At 39.0% G+C, this 23,740-nt stretch overlaps 1 protein-coding gene across 1 annotated transcript; it reads right to left on the bottom strand.

The window, feature by feature from the left end:
• Positions 1-6,361: 6,361 nt before the first annotated feature.
• On the bottom strand, positions 6,362-23,612 carry p2rx3b (purinergic receptor P2X, ligand-gated ion channel, 3b). Its single transcript, XM_072678453.1, has 13 exons — positions 23,555-23,612; positions 18,333-18,484; positions 14,373-14,508; positions 14,195-14,266; positions 13,940-14,009; positions 13,638-13,734; positions 12,965-13,042; positions 11,175-11,316; positions 10,407-10,543; positions 10,008-10,101; positions 9,425-9,490; positions 8,389-8,466; positions 6,362-7,560 (listed from the first exon to the last, which is right to left on the bottom strand). Exons 2-13 carry the CDS (start codon positions 18,452-18,454, stop codon positions 7,420-7,422), a joined length of 1,233 nt encoding a protein of 410 aa, XP_072534554.1. The 5' UTR covers positions 18,455-18,484; positions 23,555-23,612; the 3' UTR covers positions 6,362-7,419.
• Positions 23,613-23,740: the final 128 nt, after the last annotated feature.

The raw sequence follows: 23,740 nt of genomic DNA, 5'->3' as shown, positions 1-23,740 counted from the left end.
TTCCTAACTTCAGGGCTTATCATTTAAAAAATTGCTGTTAATTATTTAATATCTACTATAAGGGCCCACCTATCCAAAAGGCCAACTATACAAAAATCTTATTTGAATAAGGGGCCCTGAGAAATTAGCTGTGAGCTTAAAATATAATTTAAAATATAATCCTGGTAAAATGAACACATTTACATATATTTTCAGGTTACATTTAGCTGAAACGTTTATCCAGAGTGATTTGCAAGGTTGCTTATATTACAAAGGTGGACCAATGTAGAGTTAGACGTCTTGCCCCAGCACAGCACAGTCACTTAGACAAGGAATTCAACTCCAGCCGCTCACATGGTGCGGTAGCTCACTGGCAGGTAGTGGGTTTAAACTTTGCCACACCTACCACTAAACCACTGAATGGTGGAGTTTTGACAAAGGGATATCCATTACATCATTGCCAACTTTCTTTTTATTGTCCTTAGCGGTCATTAAAGCCTGGACAAAAGGATTTTCCGCATCACAGTGAATTCCAAGCATTCCTGTTCAGCAACATTCCTCCAACATATTAACTTAGCAAGAGGCCATTTAAGTTCAGGACTGCTTAGGTCATTGTAATGGCCTAACTACTACAAATGTCAGGATATAATGTAGACAGAAGATGGAAATGACAACAGATAAAACAACGGTAAACCATGCCATATAACTATGTGTTTCTTTTCTTTTTTTAAATCTACTATTTAAATGTCTAATATTTTACAGGACATTTACACTACGAGACTTCACACTCAACCTGGAGCCTATCAACTTACTGGAGGAGGTCCTTACAGGAGAAGAATGGACAAAGTTCCTTCCTGTCAAAGAAAGCCCGCTCCAGGAAGAAACCAATGACCAATCACAGACAGAGAGCTCCTGCCAATCAGAGGATGTCCAGCCTTATAATTCAGTCGTAATGCAGGACCTATCAACAGACAAAGAGCAGTCAGAGCTGGGTCTGGCTATTATTAGTGACAGTGCTTTGGATGAGGCGAGTGAGTTGCACCCCAGACAAAGAAGATCAAACTCAATCATTTTTGCTGTTCCTAAGGCACTGATAACAAATGGAGCAGTGAAACACAGGAAATCTGAATTACCACAACATGAACCTTCTAGTTACGATGATGTTTATGACTTTGTGGCGGTGTATATGCTTCCTAAAGACAAACTAAACAGGTCAAAGTCGAAGGATCCACCACTAGACCTGTCTGAAGTTAAGGTATGGCTCCTGTACTCTATATACTGTCACAACAGTTTAGATCAGTGCTGATGAATGCTGGTTATTTGTATGTAAGCTCCCTGGACAAAACAATGGTCACCTTGCATGTTTATGGTGGTAGTAACTTCAGACTCCTGCAGATGGTGTTGCACGAGGATGATCGGGCAATAAATCCTTGCGGGTTGTGTGACGGGATTCACAGATTGAGAAGAGGAGGTACAGTGCGGTGAATGTCTTGTTAGATATGTGGAAAATGGGTCACCAAACAGATGTTAATGATTGGGTAACATGACTGATTGCTTTTGGGAGTGCCAAAGGCTGTAGTGTGAAGGAAGTAGCGGAATCTGCAGGTGTATGGAAGCGTACGGTCAGACGGGTCTACCAGCAGTGGCAAAAATCCCAGTCTACAGGAAATTCTTGTCAGAATTGTGTCTGAAAGGTCAAACAGACGGACAGGGGCCGCCGTGTTTCACGACATGCGAATGAAAATTGCTTCACTTCCAGGCAAGAACTGCTTCTAGACGTTACCGCAGGTCTTTCACTACCAATTTCTGAAAAAACAGCCTAATGTTCCTACCACCTTAAACACTCAAGGGAATTATTTTTTTGTCCAGGGAGCACAAAGAGTGGGCAAAACACCTGTAGACAGGTGCAGAAGTCTCATTGAGATTTTTGTCCAGGTCAGTTTCATCAGTTTGTTATTTAAAATTATTCTATTGAACCACTATTCAGCAGCAATGTCTAATTTCCATAATTAGTTTTTTTCATTATTATTTTTGTTTGTTTATTATTTCTTTTGTCAGGTTTGTCAGGTATTTCAGTAACCACTGTGGGTTATCAATAATTTATCAACAATTTCATTTATTTCAACAATACGAATTTTACTGTAGAAACTCATATGTAGAAAATCACATGAAAATCAATGCAGATAAACATAAACACAGTAAAAGGAACAATCATTTCTCATTTTGTAGAAAGTAGTTGATCTTATGAATCTTGTGAGCTAGTATTTACATCACCAGCTCACCTGATTTAACAGATTTCAACTGATTTACCAAACCTATAACTATAAACTATCATAAATTAAAAAACCCTGGTCTCCCACGAGGAGAACTTTGGAGATGTTTTAATGAACACAATGATGTAAAACCATTACGTTTTGTATGAATGTTATTTGTAGTTGTTGTAATATTAGTGTTTTACCAAACTTATAAACACGTACTGTCCAGATAAGCAGCTCTTTCATTCTAACTTTCACAATACTAACAATAGTATAAAGAGGAATGGAATAAATGTCTGTTTCTTCTCTCTTACTAAGTCTACGGGAGTGTTAGACAATTCTGCACTAAAGAGTCGAATCCACCTGAGCAAAAAGAGGATGCATCGACCCCCAAAAAAGAGAAAGAAGGGTGAGAAAGTGAAGAACTTTCTTAGAACAGCACGATGGACAATGGTGAATGGGATAGAAACACTAGTTATTTGAGCTAGAATGAAAATCCAGTGAGGTTCTCTGTGTCATTGTCTTTTCCCTCCAGATGTGACACGGACCTCCATATTCTACACATCCAGCACGCCTATGGTTGTTCCTGAGTACTACAGTGCCTCTACAACCTCATCCTCCCCTCAGTCTGTCACCACCTCAACTTCTTCCCCCTTTACCAGCTCTGTGTTTTACGCCCTCCCAAATCAGAAGCCATCCTGTGACACTAAAGTTTCTCCAGCACCTGCTGATCAGAAGGTCAGTCAAAACAATCTCATAACAATGTCTGACTAGAGATTTTTGAAAGATGGAGGGCAAAGTTTAATGAAAAGAGCCCATAAACCCACGTTTTTCCAAGTTAACCCAAGTTAATGTATGTAATTCACCAAAGTCTTCCTAAGAATTATACATTTTAAATTTGTTCTTGTGAAAACAAGCACAGGAAGTTGTGATTCATGATGTTTCTAAACCACATAGTTGTTCTCAGCTCTGCTCTTATTGTGAAGGATCCCATTGAGTGAAAACTGCCTAGGTGGGCTTTAGAAAGAAATGTCATGCTCTAGTCCATGCAGTTTGTACATGGAAACCAAACTACAAAATCAGCCTGTCACACATTTACATATATTTTAAAGCACTTTGAGTCTTAATGTTGAAGCTATAAATTGTTTCAGACTTGACTGCTTTATGAATGAGCTGTAAAACAAGGCAGCCAATCAAAACAGAGGACGTTTACATATATTACTCCTAAAGGCAGAAAAATTAAGAGAAAAACAAGGTATATCATGCATATGTATTTTTTTCCCTCAATAATAGCCGATTACCCCACCCACACATTAGTACTCTCCCCCTGTGACATGTTATACTCCCGACACTGGGAGGATGAGGACTGAAATGTACCTCCTCTGAGACATGTGCAACCAGCCACTGCCTCTGATGCAGCGTCACAGGGAGGAAAGCACCAGGTACCCAGGTCTGACACACCAGTTATCAGACGGCTGTGCCGACTATCATCACACTGGGAGATGTGGGGAAAGAGAACGAACCATCTACCCTCTTTTTGGAGACAGCAAGGCCAATGGCAGGCAGTCAATATCATGCATACATTTGGGGACATAAAATGACATACACGTCATAAGTAAACATATATAAGTACATAAACCCGTTGCATTTAGGCATTTTAATAATTCCACAAACTCACAGCACTTGCAGGATTTGGTTTTGTAGCTTCAGAGACTGTTTGAAAAGTTCTGTGTTTAAAAAGTGACCCAAATTCTTAATTTTCATAAATTAGTGTTTGTGTTTTCTTTTCCTGCAGCAGAAAGCCAAGGAGAGGTCTGAGAAAGCAAAGCTGTGGAAGCTGAAGAATTAGGCTGCTTTACCTCAGGCCTGGAATAGAGGCTCATCGCATTTGTTGTTTTAGAAAGATGAATATACATTCAGTTCAGCAGACATTCAGCAGATGATTAAGACATACCTTTTAAGATCTCTAAATACACAAAGATTATCACTCTGTAATTAGTTACTTTAACGTTTCAAGGTGGCCTGAATTTACATTGCTACTTGTAGAGTGTAGGGTTAGCTCATGGCTTTGCTTGTCAGTCAGGACTGGTATAACAGTAGATATTACAGTCATTCATGTTGCAGAGTGTGTGTGTGTGTGTGTGTGTGTGTGTGTGTGTGTGTGTGTATTCACAAATTTCAGTACAGGAACAACCATCTTTTTTTCTGAAATGAAATACACAAACACAAAAAAATAAAGAATTACTAACCATTAATTGTATTACCAAAGATTCCTGTTTCGCAATTGAAAAAAAATACAGCTTCCCCTAGTGGTGGAAACATTTACCGACAAATATATAAAAAAGTCTCTGACCCCTGAGAGAGTGAAAAGGTGAGTTTACTCACATCAACATGCAAAATATAATATATATATATATATATATATATATATATATATATATATATATATATATATATATATAATAAGCTACTTTTATTTGGGATTAATATGTTAATACAACTAATTTAAATAACCTTCTTTATGACAGGTGCACTATCAAGCACAATAGCATCTCTCTACTTCCGTGTCCATCAAGTTTTTTTTTACTGAAGTTGATTTTTACTGACCAAAACAAATAGCTAGCTAGCTAATATACACTTCAGATACCTTTGAAGCCTTACAGCTTTGAGAGGATATATTGGCTATATTATGGCTTTCCTAATAATGGGCCATTATTATATTAACAGTGACTTTTTCTCTGACCTTGACTTATTTAACAATAAAACAATAAAATATGTATTTATGCAATGTAAAGCAAGGAATATTAACTGTGGTTGATAGCATTAGCTAACATTACCAGTTTCACACTCTCACTATCTGTGAGTTTACTAGTGCAAAAAGGATTGCAGCAAACAAGAAACCAAAACTAAAATTATACAAAAAACAGGCACAATCAACAAACAACAATCTGGTGGATAAGAAGCCAACTTCTCATGAAAAGGGGAAAATATAAAAGAAAAAGATTCCCTCCAGTGATTCTGGCTTAGAGAGTCCAGAAAAAGCAGGGTTGCATCTGTCATACATGGTGGTGGTTGCATCGTGCTCTGGGCTGTTCTGCTGCCAGCTAATGCTCAGTGGATGAGTTAATAGAGAACTACTAATTATAATGTAAATTTAAAGTGTCAGTTCTCTCAGTTTATGACCCCCTCAGATTTAGAGCGGCCAGGAAGATCTGCTTCAGACATAATGCAGGATAAATATGCATGACATATTATCTGTAATCAGAGGATCAAACCAGCTACAAGAGGCAGTATTCGCCCCATCACTGGGCCCCATCACTGACTGGTGGGAAACTGGTGGGCATTCATGTGCGGAGCCAACATGGAATCCATATGCATGATGAGTCTGAGTAAGTGTGCCATTACTATTACTCTTACCATTATAGTATGTACTGTATACAACTGTATACAACATAACAGTACTTACTATAATGGTAATGGTAATAAAGAAAGACCCAAAGGATTTTGAGTAGGGTATAGTTAGCAACTTGTAGTGCATAATCAGCAACACACAGACTCCCACAGTGATCTCACTTCAGAGGAACTATTATTCTCTATTAACAGGTGTTACATTACATATTAAGTCATTTATTAACATATGTATGCATGCAGTAAAAACATTTAAAGGCTGTTTAACAACTTGTGTCATCTGCATTATTACTGATCCTTTGTGATGGTGTGGAAGAGCTGGTTTGTTCCTCTCTCTCAGACTGCAGATCTGAAGAAGGATGGCTGGTGGTGATTGGGTACCGTCTCTCAGATGATGGGCAGAATTCTCCTTCTGTGCTTCCACAGAGAGGACAAGTAATACGAGAGACTCCTTTCCAAATAGCCTGCAGAACTGCTCTATCAAAAGTAAAGTTAGTTCACTGCAAAACAGTGTGTGTAAAAATGTCATTAAAGTTTTCAGAGAATAGTAATCGAACACACACACATGCACACACGCACACACACTTAATGAATGAGACAACTTTAGATGTCTTCTGTAAAAGCCAGCTAAATAAAAGATAACTGTAACTGACTAGATGAATATAAATATACAGTTTACTGTAAATAGATCATGATTACAATTTTTATTATAGTGTTATTTCATATTGACTCTACAGAATATATAGTTATAGCACATAAATTCATTTCATGTCATGTCATCTTTATTTAGTCGTTTATGCCTTTTATGAAACATGTATCTAGCATATCATCACTCTCATGCAAAAACCTTGTATGTCCATTTTATTTATTTATTATTTACATAATTTGACATAACCTGAATCTTTGAATGTAGTTGTTTTTTTACATTATGTCAAAATGTCATGATAAATGGACCAATAGAAATGCCCCAAAATTATTTGGAATAATATTGCTTTACATTGACTTTCATTGAAAGTTACGTTATGTTTTTTTCTTTCTCCTGTAAAGTTGCCATTTTGGACATACCAAGTTTTTGCATGACAGCGAGTGACAATACGCCTGTTTACAAAGCGCAGTACAACAAAGATTATATACTGGGTCTATTTTTTTTTAATAAATAGTAAGTAGATTCTTTGTGCTAACAAACATGAAATTACATATTCAACCTCCTTTAAAAGAAATCACTGAAGTAAACCCAGACAATGCTGTTTTTTTCTCTAACACAAAATATCAAACATTTTTCAGCAAACAAGCAATAAAAAATCCCAAGCATCTTACATTTATACATTTTTATGTAAGACTGTGATTTAAATTCAATACATGCAATTAAACTGAGCTAATTTAAACTGGGTTAAATTGGCCATTAAGTTCAATATTGAGAATCATATATGCACTTAATTGTTCAGAAATAATCTGTTTCTCGGCTCAAACATGATTTGAGCTCTACTAATAAGTGACCACATGTACTACTTAACTGACAAATGATGACATAAATGGGAGCATGCAGGAGTATGTCTTATTACAGAGCTACTCTGTTAGAGGCTTTCTTTCGCCTCCTATTGCTGTAGGCCTGAAATGACTAGTAAATATTACATCTGACAATGAAATACTGAAGTATGTTTTACTCAGTAGTAGAATCTGATAAGTTACAAGTATTTACAGTGCATTTCGCTACAGGGATACATTATGTGAACGTATGCAGCTGAAATTACGTTCAAATAATACAAAAAACCTGCTGTTAACCATACTGTACAATGGAAAAGGCCCCAGAGTCATTAGAGAACTTGTCCTCAGGTCTGATTGACAACTGACTCTGATTCCTGATCCGGTACATTGAGCTGGAATAGGAGCCGGATCTTTCAAAATTTGCATCTGACACCTAAAAGGAGAAAAGGAGGCTGTTATTTTTATTTGGTTACAAAAAAAAATTGTGTTATTTTATTTATTGACATGTGTACATCATTGTATATCAGAAAAGTATGACCACCCCTGGTTTGGAATGAACCTGACCTACTTTACCAGCTCTGTTTACCATATAGAAACACTAGTAGTTCTATAATAACAGACTGCAGTCCATCTGTTTCTCTGCATACTCTGTTAGCCTCCTTTCACCCTGTTCTTCAATGGTCATTATCCCATAGGACTGACCACCACAGAGCAGGTATTATTTGGGTGGTGGGTCATTCCCAGCACTGCAGTGGCACTGACATGGTGGTGGTGTGTTAGTAGTGTGTGTTGTGATTGCACGAGTGGATCAGACACTGCTAGACTGAGAACTGAGTGGACCTGCTAGGTAGGTGTCCTAGCAATAGAGTGGACAGTGAGTGGACACTGTGTTTAAAAATTCCAGCAGGGCAACACACACTATGATTATGCTACCACCATGTCAGTGTCACTGCAGTCTCTGAGAATGACCTACCATCCAAATAATAGCTGCTCTGTGGTGGTCCTGTGGGGTCCTGGTAATTGAAGAACAGGGTGAGGAGGAGGCTAACAGAATATGCAGAGAAACAGATGGACTATAGACTGTAAATAAAGAACTACTATTGATCCTATATGGTAAGTAGAGCTGATATCATGGGCTGAGTTCATTCCAAACCAGGGTGGTCATAATATTCTGATAGGACTGTGTATTACATCAAGTTTATCTACTTTTAGCAGTAATAAAAATGATATGCACGTCTAAAAACATCTGTGAAAATCATACCTCTTCAAATTTCTTTGCCTTGTACTGGTCAGCTCCTTTCAGGAAATTCAGAAGGATTATATCACAAAGAACTGCCCCCTAAAACCAAAAGCATCAGTTTAACCCTGTACAGTGACACAGACACAGAAGTTCGTACTGCATTTTGTGTCAAGCATACAAGCCTACTACAAAGAATACAATCTAGAAACACAAACAAATTTTAAAAATCCCAAAAGGACAAACAACACATTAAAAAAGTAATATGCCAGTTAGTTTGGACCTCACACTGTGATTAGCTGAGAGACATTCAAAGAGAATTTCATATGAATTATCTTCTGATGACGGCACTCCAAATACATTCTCTGTAATATCAGTACGCCTTGCTCGCCTGTAACCTAGTAATGGCTAGGAAGCCTAAGAAGCCTGTCAAAAAGTACAAACAACCAAGGTCTGTCTCTGAGGTCTCTATTGTTGGGGTGATGTTCCACCAAAACACTACACGTTGCATCAGAACACAGTTAGGCTCAATACGGGCGAGGAGAAACTGACCTATGAGGTGGAGAACAGAGAGCTGTACGACCCTCAGTGTTTTTAAATGCAGCTGTGCTTGATTACACATCTGAGCTGTTTTTCATTGCAGATGTAAGGAAACCTAATAATATTAGGACTATCAGACTCTGTATAATTGCAGTAATACACTAGAAGTTGTGTAATACCTTCAACATTGACACAGGTGCGCTGATCTTGGCCTCGTGCTTACTGTTATGTTCTGCTCAAATATACGAATGACAACTACAGAGCATCTTTAGAACGGCCCAACTGGGTAACACTTTATTAGATAAATCCCGCACGCTTGTCTTTACAGTGCATCACACTCCCGGTTCCCCATTTCCGGAGTCCCACTCCAAAGCATCCGTGTGACAACAATTACTATTGTTACACTTACAACTGCCGCACTCCCATGCCAATAGCTTACAGTTCATCATGTCTTCTTGTGTATTATTGCATGAGTAAATCGTCAAAGTGGTGATAACAGATGGTGAAATGCAACTCTTACCACACCCACTGAAGTAAAAGCTGCTACCATATTGATCAGAGTTGGGATCATACTGAATTTCCCCGCCTGCAAAGATGGTAGAAAGTTGTGTGAGCATGCCAGAACCACAGACAGACAAACCACAGACAGACAGACAAACTCGCTACCACAAATAAACCTTTTTCCCTTTTCTCCAAATTTGATACTGCCAATTATCCCATTCAATTGCAGCTCCCCATAGCACTGGCAATGCTCCCGACACTAGGAGGGTAAGGACTTAACACTTGTCTCCTCCGATCCATGCAAAGTCAGCCACCACCTCTTTTCAAACTGCCGTTGGTGAGGCATGCTCAGAGGAGTGTCAGGTCACCAACTGTAATGCATCAGGTAGATGCCAGTCAACATCCCCATCTACCCAGCCGGAGAGAGCATGGCTTTTGGCAATTTGGCAATTGTGCTCTCTCAGACTCTGGCCACTGATGGCAAAGCGGTATGGCTTGGAATTTGAGCTTGTGACACCCAGGCCATAGTGGTAGCTCATTAGACCACAGACCCACTCGGAGCCCGTGCTCCCACAGACTATAAAAGATATATTTGAACTCACGTCTCCGTTGACTATTACATCAAATCTGATAGCGTAGGCCTTCAGTAGAGTGCGGTACTCTTTCCCATCCTCCGTCTTGAAATACTTCGCAAACCTTAGAGCAAAAAAGCATTTTCAAAAGTCTCAACCTGATCTCTATCTGCGGTCTCTGCACTGAAAAAGAATCATATTTTTACAACGAGACTGCTGAAAATATTCAGAATCTCATTGCTTTTTCAAACACAGGATAATACTAACACTGTCTTCTAAAATAACAAGTAAATAAGGAAAACTGTTAATTACCAGTATAGTTAATTATACAAAATTAACCATGAAACTAAAAAAACTCAAATGTATAGCTTACAACAATAAGAGACACTTTATTTGTAAATGTAAGTTGGGAGGTGAAAAGGTCAGCACCTGAAGTTGTAACCTGGAGACACACTGTTTTTCTCAGACATTGCATCCAGACGAGTGAAGGAATACGCAGGCTTACACTCGTCCTCTGATTTATCCAAATCACAAACCCAGGATATCTTTATGCCTATCACTCCACCCTGAAACACAGACAGACAGAGTGTTGTTGTACAGTTAAACCTGAATACTGTGGAAGCATATTAACCATGACATGAAAGCAAGTACCAGGTGCCAATGCTGAAGTGTTGCAGTCACTTACTAGGTGTTTTAGTGAAATGCTTGTTTTATAATTTAAATGTGTATTAGCTATTATAATTTAGGGACCACTTTACAATGCGTATAATGATTATGAACTCCATATGGCCTGTTAGAAGCAATATATTTATTTTGATATTTAACTGCATTGATTTTTGCTTTTTAAATGTGTGTCCACTTTGGGAAGATGTTTTATTGTAATAGTGGTTTCATTAATGGTCTGATGTCAAGTGTTTTTTTCCCAGTGGTTCTAGATATCTTTGTTGTTGCTGCATGAAAATCTTGTATCTCCAAAATGGCAACTTTACAGGAGGAGTAAAGTTTTGGAGCATTTCTATTGGTCCATTTATCCTGATATTTTGACACATGGTAAAGAACAACTGTCAGATTCACATTATGTCAAAAAGTAAAAATGTCTGTGGTGTCAGCAATGATTTATCTTTTTCTTTACAGATACTCAAATATAGAAATCAGAATGTAGATCCCTAAAAGGGAAGAGAGAAAAAAATGGCTGACTTTGTTAGCGAGCGTGGTGAAATCCTGGTGGGCTAACCGAGCTACATCTCCCACTTTGAATATAGGGCAGTAGGTATTGTTTTCAAAGTCAAAATTGCACTTCTTTATATAGCTGCTATTGATGGTGGGCAAGAAGTTTCCTCTGTAAGAATGAAAGACAAAGAGAATAGGTTAGAACATGTGTCACATCATTTTAATATTTTATACATACAGCATTACATTACCACTACAACAACAACAACAACAACAACTACACTGCTCAAAAAAATAAAGGGAACACTCAAATAACACATCCTAGATCTGAATGAATGAAATATTCTCATTGAATACTTTGTTCTGTACAAAGTTGAATGTGCTGACAACAAAATCACACAAAAATCATCAATGGAAATCAAATGTATTAACCAATAGAGGCCTGGATTTGGAGTCACACACAAAATTAAAGTGGAAAAACACACTACAGGCTCATCCAACTTTGATGTAATGTCCTTAAAAGAAGTCAAAATGAGGCTCAGTATTGTGTGTGGCCTCCACATGCCTGTATGACCTCCCTACAATGCCTGGGCAAGCATCTCCTCCCAGACCTGGACTAAAGCATCCGCCAACTCCTGGACAATCTGTGGTGCAACGTGACATTGGTGGATGGAGCGAGACATGATGTCCCAGATGTGCTCAATCGGATCCAGGTCTGGGGACCGGGCAGGCCAGTCCATAGCTTCAATGTCTTCATCTTGCAGGAACTGCTCACACACTCCAGCCACATGAGTTCTAGCATTGTCCTGCATTAGGAGGAACCCAGGGCCAACCGCACCAGCATATGGTCTCACAAGGGGTCTGAGGATCTTATCTCTGTACGTATAGGCAGTCAGGCTACCTCTGGCGAGCACATGGAGGGCTGTGTGGCCCTCCAAAGAAATGCCACCCCACACCATTACTGACCCACTGCCAAACTGCTAAAGGATGTTGCAGGCAGCAGATTGCTCTCCACTGCGTCTCCAGACTCTGTCACGTCTGTCACATGTGCTCAGTGTGAACCTGCTTTCATCTGTGAAGAGCACAGGGCGCCAGTGGCGAATTTGCCAATCCTGGTGTTCTCTGGCAAATGCCAAGCGTCCTGCATGGTGTTAGGCTGTGAGCACAACCCCCATCTGTGGACGCTGGGCCCTCATACCATCCTCATGGAGTCGGTTTCTAACCGTTTGTGCAGACACATGCACATTTGTGGCCTGCTGGAGGTAATTTTGCAAGGCGGAGGTAGCGGTCCTGCTGCTGGGTTGTTGCCCTCCTACGGCATCCTCCACGTCTCCTGGTGTACTGGCCTGTCTCCTGGTAGCGCCTCCAGCCTCTGGACACTGCACTGACGCTGCACTACCTGAGCCACTTGTGTGGGTTGTAGAGTCTGTCTCATGCTACCACGAGTGTAAAAGCACCACCAACATTTAAAAGTGATCAAAACATCAGCCAGAAAGCATAGGTACTGAGAAGTGGTCTGTGGTCCCCACCTGCAGAACCACTCCTTTATTAAGTGTGTCTTGCTAATTGCCAATAATGTCCACCTGTTGTCTATTCCATTTGCATAACAGCATGTGAAATTGATTGTCAATCAGTGTTGCTTCCTAAGTGGACAGTTTGATTTCACAGAAGTTTGATTTACTTGGAGTTATATTGTGTTGTTTAAGTGTTCCCTTTATTTTTTGAGCAGTGTACAATAATAATAATAATAATAATAATAATAATAAACATTATAAACAATGAAGAAGTAAGTTATGTTGTCATTCCCGGGTTCTTACTTTGTGAAGTTGAAGCGGGGAAAGCGAATGCTGTTTTTGATAAATATGGTGAAGTTCTGCACCTCCATCATGGGTTTACTGAAAAACAAAAAGAGAAAAAGGAGATTTGTTGATTAGCTGCTGTGTTAATTCTTAATCAAACCTATTTGACAAAGCTTGCTGTTTTTGGAAGATCGACTCATTAACAACCTCATAATCAGAAGATCAAGTGAAATTCTGGAGAACAACATTAACTACAGGGTGCCATAGCAGCACTTTTCATTTACAGTTATGGCGTTTAGCTGACGCTCTAATCCAGAGCGACCTACAAGGGTACTCGTATTACAGAGGTGGGCCAAGGTAGTGTTAGGAGTCTCGCCCAAGACCTCTTATTGGTGTAGCACAGCGTAGTCACCCAGATCGGGAATCAAACCCCAATGTCCCAAATGGTGTGGGAGCTCACTAAATGGTAGTGGTGTTATCTGTTGCTCCACACCGCCCACTACTTTTTAAAAACCTCTTCACTTCTGTCATTCTGTCTAAAACCTAGCTCAGATCCAGAATTCCCTAAACTGGGCATGACTACAAATATAATGACACAGCTTCAGTAGTTAAACACACCTCCTTAATGCCAGAAATATAATGTACAAAGCTTCTTAGATCTATTCAAACATCCGCTCACCCGTATACTCACATTGGGATATCATCTATCTCAGCAGGGCACCAGCCTCTGATCTCACACGTTTTGGGAGTACTGCTGTTTAATTGCACGCACTGTCCAGTCAACAAACCTAACAGAAACATGCACACACATACACACAGAATAATGGATGCATTTACTTTACAATTTTACAGGAGAAGAACAAAGCTTTTTAACTTTTAAAGGAAGTCAATTTCAAAACGATTTATTGACGACCAAATGAACTCAAAAATAGAGATAAAAGGACAAAATGTATATAAAAAAATTAGCCATGAAAGTGTATTTAGTCATCGTACCGTTCGCAGCTGGCCTTGACATTAATTTGGTGCAGTTGTCATTATGTTCACATTTAAACTTCATCTCACTCTGAAACACACAATCCCACACAAGTATGCATAAACAATATATTAAAAGATATATTATATAAATAATAAATGCATCCCCAGATAAGTAACTGCCACCCAACCTTTTATTCTTTAAGCACAGCATCCATTATGTATTAACCAAAACCACATTTAAGAGTAAAACTGATAAAGCTAGATGTGACTGACCTCAGGACACTTGCCCTGCACCTGGTTCTCTGTGGTGATTAGTTTAGTAATGATACAGAATACAGAAGCCCCCTAATGAACAAGCACACACACACATACACACACGTTTCAGTGTTAGAATTCAGTTTCAATGAGTTTGATCAATGAAAAAAGCTACATTTTCTTGTGCATGATTTACCTGTGTAGGGGTGACATAATCAGCCACATCCATGATCTTATTATGGTGCTCTCCAAATCCCTTCACTTTAGTCATCACTGATGATTCTATTGCAGTGTCTCTCTCCTGATAGGCCTTTTCATATAAAAACACCCACCTGAGGTAAGAAAGAGCAAGAAGAGTGGGATGTTAAGGGGCAGATTTAAATCATATCACTCTACAGAGGCATGCAAAAGTTTGGGCAACCCTGGTCAAAATATGTGCGATAAAACAGTTTAATTCTATTGAACTTTATTGTCATTAATGTTGATACAGGACTGTACATTACATCAAAACACTGTTAGGCTAAATCCCCACTGCAGTAATAGATATGGATGTGGGACAGTATTGTAATATGGACAATAGGCAAAGCACAAAACAAGGTGCATAGACAATAAGTACAGTAGACAATAAAATATACAATACAATTAATACAATGATGTACATGAAGGTGTAGTATATTCGAGATAAACCAGGTCTGATGTTTGTAAACAGCATCACATATGTAGAGTAGAGTAGAGTATTGACTGCAATAATGAGAATAGCAGCTAGTGTTCAGGTAGAGAATACAGTACACAGCTTAAGTACAGTTTACATCCAGTAGAGGGAGTTTCAGTTAAAGTGCAAAGTGGATGCAGTCCCTGAGCTGGTGGAGCTCAGAGTGTAGATGTGCTGAATAAATGGGATAATCAGACTGATCAGTAGCAGTCTGTGTGTATGTGTGTGTGAGAGAGAGAGTGTGATGTGGTTGGTGCTGCCGGTGAGAGCAGTTTAACAGCACTGTGGAAGAAACTGTGTGGTGATTCTGGCTCCAATTCTCCTGTAGCTTTTTCCAACAGCAAATAAAGTAGCTGAGATGTGTGTGGTGAGAGGGGATGTCCAAGGTTTTCCTCTGACATCTCTTGTTGTAGAGGTCCTGTATGGGCTGAGAGGGCATCTGCAGTGATGTACTGGGCAGTTTTCACCACTCTCTGCAGGGCTTTGTGTTCATCAGGAATGGCGCTGCCGGACCAGGCCGTGAAGCTCTCCAAAATGGACCTGAAGAATTTGCAGAGTAGCTCTTCAGCCTTCGGTGGAAGTAGATTTACGGACATTGACCTTTCTGACGATGTGTGATGTGTTGAGTGACCAGGTGAGAATAATTCCATTCCTCTTTAGCTCTTGGGTAAATAGCAAAGCACTTTTGTAAGTCGCTCTGGATAAGAGCGTCTGCTAAATGCCTTAAATGTAAATGTAAATCTTTAATCTACCAGTGAAATGTTCCCTGTGCCACTGGCTGCAACACAAGCCCAAAGCATGAGCAAACCTCTACTCACTGTGGTCAAAAAGTTAAATTTTTACTTTGTCCGTCCACAAGACCTTCTAAAATGCACCAGACTTGTTTAGATTTTCCTTTAAAACTTGAAAAAATTATGTGAATTTATGTATGTTTTATTTTTTTGTATGACCTGAGCGTTAAGGTCGCATTTGTGCAGAACAGTGCACCACAACTCTTACTGTTACTTAAAGTCTTTTAAAGTCAAACAGAATCTGGGTCTTCCAGACCTTCTTGGTCTTTCAGACCTTAACAACACCATTTCTGTTCCTGGCACATCATATACGTATATACTTATTTCTACTTTTACCCCATTTTCTACTCAATTTGGAAGGCCAATTACCCAATACATGTTAATGTGAACTCCCCCTATCACTAGTAATGGTTAGTGAATAAAGACTAGCACATTTCCTTCGACACATGTAAAGCCAGCACGCTCAGCTCAGCTCAGAAACAACTCTCATACTCCAGCTGGTGAGGGCAAGCAGCATGACCTGGGGTTCAAACCAGCGATCCTCTGGGCATAGGGGCAACGGCTTGGTCAACTGGACCTTCTGTTCCTGCCTCTTTTTAATCACATTATGGACTGTGGAAAAGGCTTACATCTTACAGGTCTCTTGTTTTGCAGGCATCTTTATCTATTTTACTTTGCATGCCACTGTAGAATTTATTAGGATTTTATGAAGTACTGATTGCAGGCCATCTGTTACTATACACAGGGAAAAATGCTGGTTGATCATTCTCAGTGACATGTTATGCAGGTATATGGCAGAAGTGTATTGAGTATTAGTGTTAAAAGTATAACACTAAGGGTAAAAGGGTAAAACTTCAGGTAAAATGCTGTTTATCTAAAGTAAGGTAAAGTGACAATTTCTTTAATATGAATAAACCAACAGAAATGGTTGTAAATGTGGCCAGTGTCAGTTTTTAAGCACTAGCTCTGGAGAAGGGCATGCAGGGCCTACACTGCAGGGAGGGTTATGCACATATATTAAATAAATAAATAAATAAATAAATAAATAAACATATATACATATATATACCTTTATGTGTTGGACAGATGAGCATGTAGCTTGTCCAGTTTAAAGTGTGTAAAGAGTGTAAACATGTCAGCGGTGGTAACGTCGCGTTTTTGAGTAAGCATGTGAATTCTGTAGAAGTATTTCACTTTTTAGCTGTTAGCCTAAACGCAAATATTTGCTTCAGATGTAGCTTCAGTAACCTTTCCGTGCATGACGGAGGAAAGTGATGAGTGATGACATTAAAACAATAGTGCACAAGAGGAAGTATGTTATTGTGAAAGTCCTATTTCATCACAGATGTGCTGTTATTTTACAATAATACACAACTGTGAGTGTTTAATTTCTTTTATATAACAATTTGTTAAATAAATAAAGTGAGAAATAAATAAATTACATAGTGAACGCAGCATTTAAAAAGTTTTAATGTGTGCATTTCCTTCTGCCACATTATAGTTCCTTAACAAGCAGTTTGTTGCTATGTCACACTAACTCCATTCACTCACTGCACAGCCTGCAGCTCCTTCCCCAGCTCCTTACATAGACCAACTAATTAAACTTATTTCCCACTCACATTTTTTCTGTTTGTTTGTTTGTTTGTTGTTGTTGTGAATTCTTGTCTTAATCTTTTTAGTTTCGTTTGAGGTCATTCTTGTTCTTGTTTTCTTTTACTCTGAGCATTTACGCTACTTCTGGGTTTAACAGCGTTAACAGAGTGATACAGTGTGTGTGAAAAAACACCATTTCACCCTAACAGCATGGTTAGAACACTTCTCAACCAATCAGCTTGCTTGACCGGAACTAACTGTCGTATAAACAGAAATATTTTACAACGCAGGGATGGACTAGGGTTGATAAAAATGGAAACTGGTGACCATCTTCGTACCCCTTTAAATATAGGCTAAATTAGCTAAAGTAACATTTTGTTTTGTTTTTTGTACAGCACACCAATAATTATCATTACCCATCATTCACAAGCTGGTTGGTTTCGATCCATTGTGCTGCTGTGTCACTTAGACAGAGCATGCCTAATAATAGCAACACCATTTTCCCCAACATTCAAGATGTAGCTACACTTCTAGGAGAATACTGATGTAGTGCATTAGTGGCATTAGGGGTTCTTTAAGCGATGCCATAGAAAAAACATTTCTGGTTTCATAAAGTTCCATTTTTAAAAATAAAAGGCAAGGGAAAAACATTTTGAAGGTTTAAAAATGTTTTGTGAAAGGTGAAAAAGGTCAAAGTATTTAAAAGTTCTTCCCTTCATATCTCTTTATATCTCTTCATATTTCTTCATATCTCTTTATATCTCTTCATATTTCTTCATATCTCTTCATATCTCTTTTAGTATGGTTCTATATTCATTCCAAAAATAGTTCAATGGCATCGCTCAAAGAACCCTTTGTAGCACCTTTTTTATTAACAAGAGTGTAAAGCCTGTGGAGGCCTGTTTTCCTCCAAATATTTTATCATTTTTCTAATGTAGACACACACAATGATAAGATATAACTCTTCCTCATCACTCACACACACAGTTTTAACTGTTTCACTTAACATCTGACTGTACTCCAAAAAGGTCTGTTTGTTAACTTACGCACTCCTCCTTACCCGATAAAGTAGGAAATGATCAGCAGCTGAACGATTCGGTTGATGATGCCGATGGTCCAGCTCTTCACCACCACAGACTTTGTTGTCTCGTAAGTGAAGAAATCTGTTATACAGTTCCACATCTTTCCCAAACGTCTGTCCTTTGTGTTTTCCTTAGGTGTCAAAAGTCAAAAGGTTCAGTTCAGTGAGGTTTAACTGTGTCTAAACCATGAAAACAAAACAGAACTGAGGAAAGATGGATGCTATGTTAGAAACTCTCTTATTAAAGACTTCTATAAACAAGAAAGAACAAAAAAATTAAATCTGCCTATGTGTGTGTATGTATGTGTGTATGTGTGTGTGTTCTGTAGATTATCTGTGCTGGGGATCCTCCCTCACTTTAGCACTTCCCCCTCTCTTTATATTCCCCTCCTCTTTTCTCAGCCTGACACACACACACACACACACACTCAAACACACTGGATGGGGCCATTACATCCTAATGTTCATATAGAATTAATAAACACGTCATCAATGTCATTATTTCATATATATATATATATATATATATATATATATATATATATGTGTGTGTGTGTGTGTGTGTGTGTGTGTGTATAGTGTATAGATAGTGTATAGATAGTAATATCAAAATGTGAAAATACATTGTAATAGTCATACACTTGTCATACCTCCCAGTATAAAATATCGGAATATCGAATCATGAACTCTATTATGGTAGTGTGAATCGAATTTAATTGGGATGAGTGTAGCTTGTGCTTCGACTGTTGCTGCATAATTAATATTGCATAACTTTAATGCCAAATAATGTTACATTATTATTATGCCATATTATTGTGCCTCCCTATATTACCATATTATCATGCATCCCTACTGGACACTCAGTATCATACATAACAGTACAGTAAGCTTTAGCACAGACTGCACCACAACACTATAGTCAAAGACAAGAGGGAGAGTAGAAGTCCAGAGAGGGAAAATGGGCGTCCTTCAGAGATGTAAATAACGGTAAAGAAGTGAGATGTCCTGGATGGTCTGTAGGAGCGAGTTCCACAACCTTGAGGCCACAGTGTTAAAAAAATGACCATACAATACTCTCTGAGCCTGGAAAAGGACCTTATTAATTATGTGTGGCAATATATGAATAGAAGAGTTCAGTTCTTCGTACACAGGACTCTACTCTAAAGCCCCTCTTAACTCACACAGAGCATCTGTGGGATATTCCTTCTTTGTGCACTGGCAAACAGCCAAGGCATCTTGATGAATGCTTAATATAAACATATAGCTCAGCTTACATTTTAAATCAACCCAAATATTTCCTCGGTGGTGGGGTTAAAATAACCCGTGGATGTATGTGTTTGATGAACAGCACCGGCCTAGCCAGATAAGACGTGCAGCAGTTGCCAGTAAGCAAAAATTCTTACAGGCAGCAGAGGTGGTTTCGTCTAACTGGCAGTGATTTTATCAGAGACGGTTTCAGTGGGTTTTGTGTTTTTCCTGTGTCTCTCTCTGTGCCTGGTCCATATAAGGACACTTGCAAGTCCAAAAGAATATCATCAGAATATCACCAATGTACCTGTTGTAAAGCAACCAGGACAACAATTCAGAAATAAAGGTTTTTGTAACTAGTTAAAGCAGCAGTATGGAGAATTGCCATTTCTTGCTCCATGGCTCCCCCTACACTCGGGGAAGTGTAATTCACACTTTGAAACACCCATACAGGACATCCTTTGCAAATGTTTTTCTGAAGGAAGCAGAACTGTCACTGAAAGTGAAAGAAGTATGTGGACTGAGGCGGTAGAGTAATATTACAGGATTTTACACAAATATGTATAAATGCTACATAACGTTGCTTTAAGTATTTCCTCTACCTTTATTTTGAGAAACAGTACCCCATGGACAGCCGACCCAAAAGGGATAGTTTAGTAGTTAGTCTTGTTAACAAACAGGTATAATTGTCTATAGAGAATAACACCATGCTCTGCCCTTATTTGGATTTTCTTCATGTAGTCATCTGGTCTTCTGGTCCTTTCAGCAGGATCTAAATCTTATATGACAATAATTTATCATATCAGTGATAAAGCATATCGAAAAGACATCGTCAGTGCTTAAAGAAGACTAATCAACTGCATGTTTCATTACAAACAGTGTAATTACTCTGGTTTAACTGGAGGACGTGCAGCACTAAGTGTGGGAGAATATTTGAATAGTGGCTTTTAAAAACCTTATGCTACTGAAGCCTTTTACCCCATGGCCCATCACTATGTGCGACTGATCTCATGTATCCTGTTCCTGGTTAATGAGTTTATTAATGATACACTGTAGAACACACAACCATATAATCATACTAGGCTCATACTACACTGTAATTTCTGACAGAGGCAAAAACAAACCATTAGCTGTTCCTTACACCAAAATTCCCCAATCACAATGTAGACCACTGTATAGAGAAAGTAAGTAGACTCAGAGCTGTTTAACTGTGTGCTTGCTGAATACAGCATGTCAAGTGACAGATAAAAGAAAAGAAATGACATGCCAGACATGCTGTAAGCTGCTTTAAGGCATTAATGGAGTGAAATGCAGCAGCACATCAGACGCAATTACCCTATTAAAGCAGAGAATGGACAGAGTGGCTGCAGTTAATTATGTTATAAAAACTAACGATCCAGTAATAAGGCCACTATGGATGCTAATGTGAAAGAAATTAAAGGAATGCACTTAAGTCTCAAGAGGCTTCCCTTCCCCACAGGAATGACCACACACATACACACACACACACATACACAAACACACACAGAGAGTATCCATGAGGGTAATCTCTTAACATGGGCATAAGAGGGTCCATTAAGCTTGTGGTTTTCTCTTCATGTAGCTGCGAATTTCTCTCACAAAAAAAAACACAATATAACACACACCACAAGAGCGGAGCGCAACAGAGGAGCAAAGTAAAGATGGCAGTGCTCTGGGGGCGGGGGGAGAGAGCAGGATTACGATCATTTGAAAGCGATGCTGAGTGCCGGACTTCCGATTTGATTCTGTTGAAACTGGAGCTTGAGGAGAGAGAGGGGGTATGGGGGAGAGATATATAGGTAATGAAAGAGCGAGAGAGAGAGAGACTGACAGGAGGGCGAGAAGATGGACTAGACTCGATACAAATTGATGAATAAGACTGCAGCAAATGCAATAAAGAGCAAAGTAGTTTGAGAGAAAATGGACAGAAAAGAAAAGGGGAGGTTGAATATGATGAACACTGGACGACAGACACTATAGGATCTCTTCAGGATGGTCAGCTTCATATATATATTCATATATATATATATATATATAGAATACTCTAACATGGTGAGAATGAGGGGAACTAACAGTGTGAACAAGTTAAACATTCTGGAACAGTGTGAATGAGGAGAACATTCTAAAATGATCTAGAACATTGTAGATCAATAGAACATGCTGTGAACAGGAATACTGTTCTAGAAGAGTGTAAAAGCAGAAGAATATTCTAGAACAGCCAGAATGAGGAGAACATTCTAAAACAGTACGATTATGGAATAACATTTATGGACAGCATGAAGGCAGAAGAACATTCTAGAACATTGTGAATGGGTAGAACATTCTAGAAGAACGTCAATAGGAATGCTGTTCTGGAGGAGTGTTAAAGCAGAAGAATATTCTAGAACAGTGTGAATGGGTAGAACATTCTAAAACAGTAGAACATTCTAGAAGAATGGGAATATGAATACTGTTCTAGAAGACTGTAAAAGTAGAAGAATATTCTAGAACATCTTGCATGAGGAGAACATTCTAAAACAGTAAGATTATGGGGTGATATATTAGAACAGTGTGAAGACAGAAGAACATCCTAGAACAGTGTGAATGAGTAGGACAAGAATATCAATAGGAATACTGTTCTAGAACAGTTTAAAGGAGGACATTAGGTATTAGGGGATACTATTCTAGAACAGTGCGAAGAGAGAACACAGTAGAACCGTGTGAATGAGGAGAACATTCTAGAACGGTATGATTAGGGGATAATATTCTAGAACAGTGTGAAGGCAGTAGAACAGTTCTAGAACAATGGGCATGAATAGAACTAGAAAAGAAAATTCTAGAACGGCTTGAATGAGAAGAACACTGTAGAACCGTGTGAGAACCGAATGAGGAGAACATTCTAGAACAGTATGATTAGGGGATACTACTCTAGAACAGTGAATGGGTAGAAATCCTAGTTTTTGAATAGTGTAAATGCAGATGAGTATTTTCGGACAGTGAGGAGAACATGAGGAGAACATTCTAGAACAGTATGATTAGGGGATATTTTAGAGGAATGTGAAGCTTGAAAAACATTGTAGAACAGTTTGAATGTGGAAGAATAATCTGGACCAGTGGTGGATGAGCGGTTAGCGCCCCAAGCTATTAATGAGCCCTTGAGGAAGGCCCTTCACCCTTTCTGTTCGACGCTGCAGGGATGGCTCCCCACCACTCCGGGCATGTGTGCTCACCATCACTGTGTGTGTTTGGTCACTAGTGTGTATAGCACATTACATTATGGAATTTAGCTGACACTCTTATCCAGAGCGACTTACAAGGTTACTCATATTACAGAGGTGGGCCAATGTAACATTAAGAATCTTGCCCAAGGACTCTTATTAGTGTAGCGCAGCACAGTCAACCAGAATTGGAATCGAATCAAATCGTAGTGGTGTTATCTGTTGTGCCACACCAACACCAGCCACACGTGGTAGGTGTTCACTGCATGGATGGGTTCAAGTCGGAGGCCAAATTCCATCTTTGTCCAACACAAATGGTGAACATGGTTGACTTGTCTTGTAAATTGTGACAAAACTTAAAGATCCGGGGTTCTTTTCTAAAATTATGTGAATGGCAAAGAAAATAGATACAACTATAGCACATCACAATCATGTGTGATTGTTGGAGATTTTTGGGTTGGTGAGCTCTGGGCTTTACTGACTAATTATTTATTTGAAAACTAACTAGAAATATAAAGATTTCAAATAAAGAAACAGAAAGGTCTGTCACTAAGGATCACTCATTGGAAATAGCAGTATAGCAGGCAGACAGAGGAGAGAAGGAGGCAGAAAGCAGCTTGTGACAGTCACTGATATGATGGTGTGAGTCAGAATGGAGCAATCAGACAGAGTTAATGTGCACTAAAGTGTGTGTGTGTGTATGTGTGTATTAATCTGGTTTCAATTTTCACTTACTTGAACATTGAAACGGTCACATTTGTCTGACTCCTTAACTCCACCATGCTTTCTTTCGACCCACTCTGGAACCACACCATAAACAAGCTAAACTTAAAATCTGTACATCCTCTGTGACCGCACCTCTCTTGCCCTTTCTCCCTCCATCTTTCACAAGCCACACTCGGGATAAGTAAGCTTTTCCTT

The sequence above is a fragment of the Salminus brasiliensis genome, chromosome 4, assembly GCF_030463535.1.
Source record: "Salminus brasiliensis chromosome 4, fSalBra1.hap2, whole genome shotgun sequence".
NCBI classification, from domain to species: domain Eukaryota; kingdom Metazoa; phylum Chordata; class Actinopteri; order Characiformes; family Bryconidae; genus Salminus; species Salminus brasiliensis.
Note: the sequence above shows the minus strand (reverse complement) of the source record. Positions and strands in the feature narration are given on the sequence as shown.